The 9,387-nt window shown below is 34.1% G+C and overlaps 1 protein-coding gene across 1 annotated transcript; it reads right to left on the bottom strand.

Moving 5' to 3' along the window:
• Positions 1–629: 629 nt before the first annotated feature.
• Positions 630–8,274, bottom strand: LOC143627116 (NAC domain-containing protein 7-like). The gene is made up of 5 exons (XM_077097004.1): positions 7,828–8,274; positions 2,760–2,946; positions 2,354–2,629; positions 1,446–1,573; positions 630–1,296 (listed from the first exon to the last, which is right to left on the bottom strand). The coding sequence occupies exons 2-5, from the start codon at positions 2,917–2,919 to the stop codon at positions 862–864; spliced, it is 999 nt and encodes a 332-aa protein (XP_076953119.1). The 5' UTR covers positions 2,920–2,946; positions 7,828–8,274; the 3' UTR covers positions 630–861.
• Between the last annotated feature and the right edge of the window lie 1,113 nt (positions 8,275–9,387).

Raw genomic sequence — 9,387 nt, 5'->3', positions numbered from 1 at the left:
TGTTCAAGTTTCTGTTTGATCATCAACAAATCAAATGTACTGGATAACTAACTGACTAACAAAAAAGATGTGCCTACATGTTGTTTATAAAGCGTACATGGATGATGAATTTGAATAAATAGTCAAAACCTGTGATCTTGACTTCAATCTTCATATATAATAAGCAGCTTTAATCTCTGAATCGTGTGAGAACTTTCATATAATCCTATTTCGCCAGTTACACGCGATTGATTTATCGGGCAAGACAGAGATTTCTCTTGTTATTGGAACTAGATTTGTAGGTTTCTTGTGAATGCCATGAAGAACATAACATGGGAACCGAGGTTTTGTACTCTATATTGTCGATCAAATAAATCTTGCACGTATATATTCTCAATACTCCTAATTAAATTGATGTCATGGGTTTTAAACCAAAACCAATTTAATTTGGCCCAAGTTATTATTTTAATAATAAAATCCAAATAACATCTATAATTAAATCGAGCACGCACTCCCGTGTCACCCGGCTCGTTTAATCTCTAACGATATTTACTCGATCGACAAGTTAATCCAATATCCTAAAATAAACGCTGATAACACTAAAATTACCAACACTACATTACAACCGATCGATGGCTTATGATTAGGAAATATGCAAAATACACATAAAGATCCAGAAGTACTTCCCTTGTTAATTTGTCTTAAAACATAACATATAAGGTTAGAACAACACATTTGATAAATCTGCTCCTTTAATATTTGTTTTAATATGTACATCAACTAGATCAATAGTCCGATGCTTGTACATACGTTATACTTACTCTAATGTCTCATTTCCCCTTTGATGACCAAGATGTTCATCATATATAGCTTCTTTATTAGTTACTTCCAATGATCAATCTGGCAAGTGGATGTAGATATTGAGGCACCTTCCGAACCCATCTCATCACTTTTAGAGTCATTTAGAAGTAAGTTCACGTGCTCAACCATCTTAAGTGACGGCGGATTCAAATAATTGTTTGCCTTGGTGATAACATTTTGATCATTACAGAGTTGAGAAGCAACAAACTTATCCAGTACTCGCCAATCACTCACTTGGAGATCTTGTTCACCATTATTATCGTCGTTGTTACAATAAACCAAGTTAACATTTGGTAGCTGAGTTTGCGGTTGTAAAGTGTTTGTGTAGGAAGCACTTATGCCAGCGGCTGCTGGTTGCGGAAATCTGAGTGGTTCTAGTTTAGGAAGCTGGAAGAAGTGTTCATGAGGCAAGTTGTAATGAGTTTGTCCAAGCTCGGATTTTGCAGGAAGTTGATGCTGGTATAAAAAGAAACACAAAAATTCCTCATTCATCAAAGAGTAGTTTTTACATCAAAATAGAAGGCAAACGGGCGACATGCTGCGTCGCTAGCCCTTTTTGAATAGCAAAACTGGTATGAGTTATTTGAAGTGTAAGGATGAGATACCTGGTTCGGGGATTCATAATCGGGCATGAACGATACTTGGTCATCATACCAACCCAAAGATTCATGTTCATCCATTCTACGGACGGGTGCTATACGCTTCTTGAAAACCCTGCATACAACCCATCCTTCTTCCTGTTCCAAACAAAACATAAAATAAATGATACTTCAATTAGAAATCATTTGCATTATAATTCACCTTATGTTCCAATACCTTTTTTAAAAAGTAAGTACACGTAATTCTTGAAAAATTAAGCATAATACAAAAGAATCAAATCTAAGTTTCAATTAACATAATCCTTCTTCATCTTAATTTGATCATGGATTTTACTCATTAAAGTGTTGATTTATCGTAAAAGTTCTCTGCTTTTGCCACGATTGATGAACATAAAATTACTTGGAGGAGAAGCTAGTTAGTGATATATACAAGCGAAGGAACTAGGAGTTTCGTCTAGTGCCTTGGTTTTGTATGTCTATCAAGAGGATTCTGTATTGATTTTGTGGTGCTAATCACTCTCATTTGAAGTACAGGTTCGTATTGTAAATAATCCAAACTATCTTTCTTATGCAAATATGTATGTATGCAAAGTCTTTTAGAGTGTCGGTATGTAAACTTGTAACTGTTTAAAGTTACGTGTCAAACTATAAGCGGCGATGAAAACCTTGCAATCCTACACGAACGTACCTGTTTGTTGTGTGTATACATGTATCGATGTCAAGAACAAACTCAACAGATTTACGTTGTATTAAAATCAAATTCTTGTTCAGTTCTATATTTCTCTATTTAATTCTTACTGTAAACACTTGGTTTTCAATTTGATTGTGCTTGTATATATGGTTTTTAGAAGGTGATATTAAGCTACAACCCTGAAAGTGGTATATTCGGATAACAATCTATCGAGAAATGCTACTTGCCTGAGGTATCGCATTTTCGTTCGTTTCTAGTCTGTACTCATGCATGATCCAATCCGACTTCTGTCCGTTAGGCGCTCGACCCTTGTAAAACACCAAGGTTTTTCTCATACCAACCAAATTATTCTTAGAGTATATGGCCTTGTCTCTTCTGGTGGCTTTCCAAAAACCAACTTTTGTAGCTCTATTAGTGCGAGTTCCTGTTGGATATTTTTTGTCCTTATGACTAAAGAAATACCACTCGTTCTGCTCCTCAGTTCCTAGCCTGCATAATTCTGTCAAGATAACACAAAAGATTGAAGGACATATTTGAATAAAAAGTATTACACTAAACCATATTAGTATCAGTATAAATGGTAATGCATTAGTGAAACAATAAACCCATAGTTTATGGTCAATTGTTACCTTGAAGATCCCATGGTTCAATTTTATACAGATCAACATCTTTGATAACATCAAGATCAATTCTTTTGGATGCAACCTTTTTCCTAAGGTAGTAATCCACAAGTTCTTCATCCGTTGGGTGAAATCTAAAACCGGGAGGAACACGTGAAAAGGTATCCATACTCTTATTGATATGATGATCTAAAACCTGCAATATGTAAATGCACCATTTGTAAGTGGTCTTACACAAAAAAACCTATTAACCGTTTAAGGGAAAAAAAGTATCTATATATCATGTATTGTGTGAATATGGTCTTAATTAACCATGTACTTCAATCAAGTGTATTCAATGTTCAAGATTGTCTAGTACTTCAAGGTTTCAAGCAGATTGGCAATTAAAACCCTATAATAAGCCAAAAGAAATAGTAGTATTCAAGATAGCTCATGTCACAAGTAGAATAACAAGGCAATGCAGTTTATTTAATGGGAACTGTAGGTCCCGAAACCGGATCAAACAACAAAAACAAACTAAGATACTAGTTGTTCTTGGATCAACCTCACAACTAGTTGGCGGAAACAACTAGATTGACCGAGATCTCGAATCTTGTATGTGTGTAAGAGAAAACCGAAACTTGGAAGGAAGAAAGGTGTTGAGAGAGTTTGTATGTTACTTAGATGAAAACTGTGACAATCGTCAATTTCAGGTTAACTCCGTTAACTCCGTCAATCCAAACTTTAGATCACTGAATCTATAACGCACACCTCATTACATTTAAACTAGGGTTTAAATGACGTTTGACACTTACTACATGTGTAGTCTTTCGGGAATTGCACCGAAACGCAAACGAGTTGACGCAAACGATTAGTGAATAAACAAAAAAACGTCAAAACAATAATTATGTGATAATTATGTGTTAGACATATGTGTTACTTGATTATGTTATGTGGAATGCTAAACAAGAAACAAGAACCCAATTAATTAAGCTAGAGATGTAACATTTGGAAGTTTAGGGACTAAAGTGTAACATGTTATTATTATTAATATTATAAAACCCTAACCTCTCCTCCCTCTCCCTCTTCCCAAAACCGACGGCCAAACCCCCCCCCCCCCTCTCCTCACAATCGGTTCACACACACACACATACCTCTTGGATTTTGATCTTGTCTTTCACAATTGAAGCATCCTATATCCGTTTCTAGCCATCTCCTACCTTCCTATTGCTTGTATTGGTGCTTTTGAAGGTATAAATTACAAACCCTAGGTCCGATTTTTCCTATGTATGGTGTTCATATGATTGTTGTTGATTTGATGGTGTATTGATGATGATTTGATAACTAGTTTTGATATTATTGCATGTTAATTGTTGTGTCTTTGAGTTTGAGATCAAATAAAACCCTAACTATGTATGTATGGTGTAATTAATATGCATGGATAGTAGTTATGGTGTCTAGAATGTTATATGAATGATTTGTGGTCCATAGATAGTTAAATTGTTGAGTTTGGATGCAAACAGTTTCTGGACAGATTGTGTTGTTGATGTTTGATTGACTGTAACGGCGCGTAAAAGTAAAAATTGATTGAGATAATTGATACTACAGTAAACTAGGTTGAGTCTAGTTTCTAAAGAATGTAAATTTGCAATTTTTGGACGTGTAAAAGTTAATTTTATGATTTTACAAAAACGTTGTGCAAAGCTGAGTTGTTAGACCTGCTGTTGGGTTGTTTTGTAAATGTTATATCTCATTAACTACGAGACCAATTGGGTTGGTTCCACTTCTGGAAGTTGACTTATTGAGTTAGGAACCTAACCCAAGTGGTCTTGCATTTATTGGATTTTTCGTTTAACGGGAATTTCAAATAACATTCTGTTGCGCATGAATTTGACTGTTATGAGTTTGCTGTAATGATTTGATTATTGTGAGAAACCTATGTGGAATAAAAATATAATAAAATATTTTCTGGAAACCTAGGACATATATGCTTTTGTGATGATTTTTGGTAAATTAATTGTGATGCTATGATCGGTGGAATAGTACAATCTTTCAAGTAGAATTTCTGTCTCGGTGAAACTAGCTGCTGAATTTTGTGAAAATACATGAAACATGATAATTGCTAGTTGATTGCTATGTTTTGACCAAATTGCCCCTATGGGGAATAATTGCTAGTTAATTGTTATGTGTGATCAAATTGCCCTTACGGGGAGTAATTGCTAGTGATGTACATTTTTAATACATGACACGTAAATAATTGCTCACGCACGTATTGTATCACAAATGTACTTGTTAAGTCACACACGATTCACAAACAAACACGAAACGTATCTTGTGCTTAGGAATTATGTGCCGGGTCTAGAGACTCGATATTAGTTCCGATACTTAGAAAATCTCTTTGTTGTTTTAGAACGCTAGAGAGAGTTTTCTGCGACACGCAACACTTGGTGATTTATTTTTGGGAATACTTCGCAAATAGTGAGTTCACTTACCCCTTTTAAACTGTTTTCAAACGCTTTTCACTTGGGGAGATAACATACTCCGAAAAACGCATTTAAGATTTTGTTAGTATAAATTATATATCACTTGTAAAGACTAAGTGGCAAACGCGTTAACTAAAGTCCTTCATTCACATCGAACCGTTTAATATTGGATAATAGCGAGTCATTGTTGAGTAGTACTACTGGGTTTGACAAACCCCACCCAACGCTAAACTCGACTGGAGGTCGAGTGGGTGTAATCTTGGCTAAACACATACCATGGTCGGGATAGACCTGGTGGCAAGGCAAATGATAAACAGTCAGCTTCGGTGTCGAACACTTAGTAAATACTTGTTTTATAGGCTAGCTACCTATAGATATATAATTGACATAACACAATCTGGTAACGCAAAACGCTGAACGCAAAACGCTGAACGCAAAACGCTGAATGCAAACGCTAAACGCTTTATTTTATATAAACTTGTGAACTCACCAACCTCGTGTTGACACTTTTAGTATGTTATTCTCAGGTAGCCGAGGCGGACGCGCGGTTTAGGATCATGCATTGCTTGAAACACTTTTAATTATGCAAACTTATTTTAAACTGTTATCATTGGGTTTTAAGTCGTCCTGCGTGACGTAACATTGGTATGTATGGTTTTACGCTTCCGCATTTAATTACTCGTAAACGTTTTCATGGTTTTAAAACTTTGTTTTATGGTTTGATTATAACTAATGATTCCGATCCTGTTAGTTCACACCCTCTGACGGTAAAACTCCGTTAGTGAATTTTGAGGGTGTGACAAAAAATTTGTGCAAAGGTTACTTGGTGTATTCCATACACACACATTATATATGTGAGTATGTTATACACCATTCTATTAATAAATGCCCAACGGGCTTCAAGTACAAAGGCCTCGGGCCCAAACGTACAAACGTAAACGAATAAACAACGTAAACTAGTTACAAATACGAAAGACTATTAATGAAATGGACATTACAGGAACTTCTGGCATAACATGATAGTTTCTCTCCAAAACAGAAGACATAGATGAAGCTAATGAGTGCTTTGCATGTGTTTTCTGTTAAACTTTTAGCGGGTGAATCAAAAACAGGAACACGAGATTTGTAGAGCTTTCTACGACTCTTTTATTAAGAAAAGACAAACGAGAAAAACTTAATAATTAGTAACACATTGAACAAATGGTATATATAAACCCACAATTCCTAATCCTATACTAACTCAAATACACAATTTGAATCCAAAACAAATAAAATTAAATAAAATAAGACTAACTTATATTATAATAATAAACTAATTATTATATTAAATATTCTTCGAGATATTAGAAGACTACAATCTGATTGGTATAGGACACGTTTAACATTTTCTTGTATATATATCAAGTTCAAAAAGGTTGCTCAATTCAATTAATAGAAAGATGTGTCTCGTTGTCTTTGAACACCATATTTATGGGCATTCTAATCATAATGCATGCACGAGCTAGAAACTAACTCAAAGAAAATACTAAGACAAAGCGAATAAGAGAAAAGAAATTAAATAAAAATTAACATACTAAATATGCATTGTTTTTTATAGAGGTCAAGCTACTAGTACTATTGCTAGTTAAAGAAAAAAAAATTATACACAACATTCTATTCCTTCACAAATACCGTTTGGGGATATGATCATCAATACTCGGGTGAAGGATATGCAGTCGAAACCTATACTTATAAATGGCTCAATCGCAATTTTAGTGAGGGGCATTCTTGTGTTGCTACATAGAAGAGGAAGAAAATACAAAGCATAATATATAGGTTAAAAGTTGGTGTAGGGTAGAATGTAAATGATGTGAAGAAAATGAAATCAATGTATTGTCAATGTTTCTGCCATGAGTTCTCATGTGAGAAGCACCATTTTTATTACTTGATGATCAAGATAAAAACTACTCAAGTTTGCTTTTTTCTTGAGAAAAGCCACTCAAGTTTTGCACCACTCAACTAAAGTGAATATGTGTTAATAATGAATAATCAAAAACCTACAAGTTAACATTGTTAACACAGGAGGCCTAAAATAGAAACAATCAAATGTTTGTATGTTTATTTCTTCATCATCTGTCTTCAAAGATCTAGCTAAAAGATCAATTTCAAATCAGAAAATATAAGAGTAGACAGATGATCATGAATTTGTATTGTAATTCGACTAACTTTTTTTTAACGATGAACACTGGCTAAGCCTCTAGAAAACTTAGAAGGGTGTGGGAGGGGGGGGGGTGTCGATTTCATGAGGTCTCTCTACCTAGTGGGGTTTCACGCAAGCTTAAACAGTTAAACCCGGAAATAATATGTCACATGTGTAGGATCCGAATCCGAACGCTAAACTGAAGAAACCCTCTTAGAACCTAAGACCAACTACAAGTTAATATTGAAATGCAAATTTGTTTCCATAAATAACGTCACAACATATTTTGAAAGAAAAAAAAATCAAAGCATGGATTAATCCTTGAATACAAAAAGATAAATGATACACAAAAAGAAAATTTTAAAACAAAGAAGATCATGAAGAAGATAAAGCATATATAACAAACAAACAAAACCTTAACTAAAAGTTTTCTTACTGATCCAGATATATAGATCTTGTTATTCTTCCACCAGTGGATGATGATCAAAGAGAGAGAAAGTCAAGGCTTCTAAGATCCCCTCTTACTCAATTAATAAGCAAGTAAAGGAGACAATAAAGAAACACAAAAAGCAAAGAACAAAAGGAATGTTGGGACCCAAACAGGTTTTAATTAGTTTCCTCGGGAATTGAAGTGAAAAGAAGAATGTTTTTTGGATGTTTAAAAGAACATCAGATCCCAAAGAAATTAAAGCTAATGACAACAAAAAAAAAACACATATATAAACAGTACCTTTTTTGTTAATTTGTTTTGGTTTGAAGAATACACAAGCTAGAGGGTATCTTACTTAATTGTGGAGTTATGTTTCCGTATATACAGCTTGATTTCTGGAAAAGCTTCCTGCTGAAATAAGAGGAAGGTGATGCGGAACAAAGGTGGCGGTCATATAATAATATTAATACTCCACCACCCGCTACCAGCTACAGAAAGAGACCACACCAACATATCTCTTTCTTTCACCCATTATTTAGGTCACCAGAGTAATATATATATAGAGAGAGACATTTTAACCAGGGTTCGGTGGATCGTGTCTTGCGTACCTATCGTCCGTTAAGGCATTATTGTACAGTATCTCGACCCTGTAAAATATAAGGTAAATGATAATATACATATGTGTACATTACATAACCTGAGATTAAATGAAATTATGTATAGTACGAAGTTTTTTTTATATATGAAACCGGAATGAAATATAAGAATTTTGTTTTTTTTACTTTTTTAAAAATTTTGTTTTATAATTTTTTAGAAGTTTTTTTAGTATCCAAAATAGTTCTCAAAGTTCTCAATTTTCAAAGGATTCTCTTAGGATCTTTACCCTATACACACACACATACATACATAGACACACACACACACATATAGACACATGTTATTATACAAAGGACGCTTAACGTACAAAACGTGCAAAGTTTCATATATCGGTTAGTTAATCATCGACCAATATAAATAAACTCACCAAAACCTAACTTAATCCTTCAGGTAAATTTGATCTAACTAATGTCACATAAGTACTCATAAAATCCACCGAATAGAACCATTGGTTGAGAAACAAATTGCATATTTAAGATTAAGAATTAAGACCTATTAGAGCCACTATTAGTGGCTAATATGATACATGCATTCACTGGTAGTACATTATAGTTTAATGGTTTTGTGAATAGTGTATTCACTCCAAATGCATGCCATTTTTAATGATTAAACCGTCGAATACATGTGATGTGGGAGCATCCGTGGGTTTCCATGTGATGTGCCCGTTTAGTGGTCCTTTTGATCTAAGAATTGGGTTGGCAGCAAGATTGGGCTCAGGTTAGTAGTGTGCCAGTGATAGAGATATCAATGAGAAGCTTAAGAAAAAGAGAAGATTTATTATTATTATCTCTCATTTGTTAATCTCTCTTATATAATTTTGTGTTTATATCGTTTTCTAATTAATCCTTTTTTTGTTTAATATAAATTAGGGTTTTTAGTTAGTTGATTGTGTAATTTGATTAACTTGTA

The sequence above is a fragment of the Bidens hawaiensis genome, unplaced genomic scaffold (assembly GCF_021521415.1).
Source record: "Bidens hawaiensis isolate Kalapana, Puna unplaced genomic scaffold, B.hawaiensis_p1.1 tig00004599_1, whole genome shotgun sequence".
NCBI lineage: Eukaryota > Viridiplantae > Streptophyta > Magnoliopsida > Asterales > Asteraceae > Bidens > Bidens hawaiensis.
Note: the sequence above shows the minus strand (reverse complement) of the source record. Positions and strands in the feature narration are given on the sequence as shown.

Coding starts and splice junctions, on each gene's coding strand:
- LOC143627116 (XM_077097004.1), bottom strand. CDS start 2,919: ATGGATACCTTTTCACGTGTTCCTCCCGGTTTTAGATTTCACCCAACG. Junction 2,630..2,759: donor TGAACCATGGGATCTTCAAG/GTAACAATTGAC, acceptor TTATCTTGACAG/AATTATGCAGGCTAGGAACT. Junction 1,574..2,353: donor AAATGCGATACCTCAGGCAA/GTAGCATTTCTC, acceptor TGGAACAGGAAG/AAGGATGGGTTGTATGCAGG.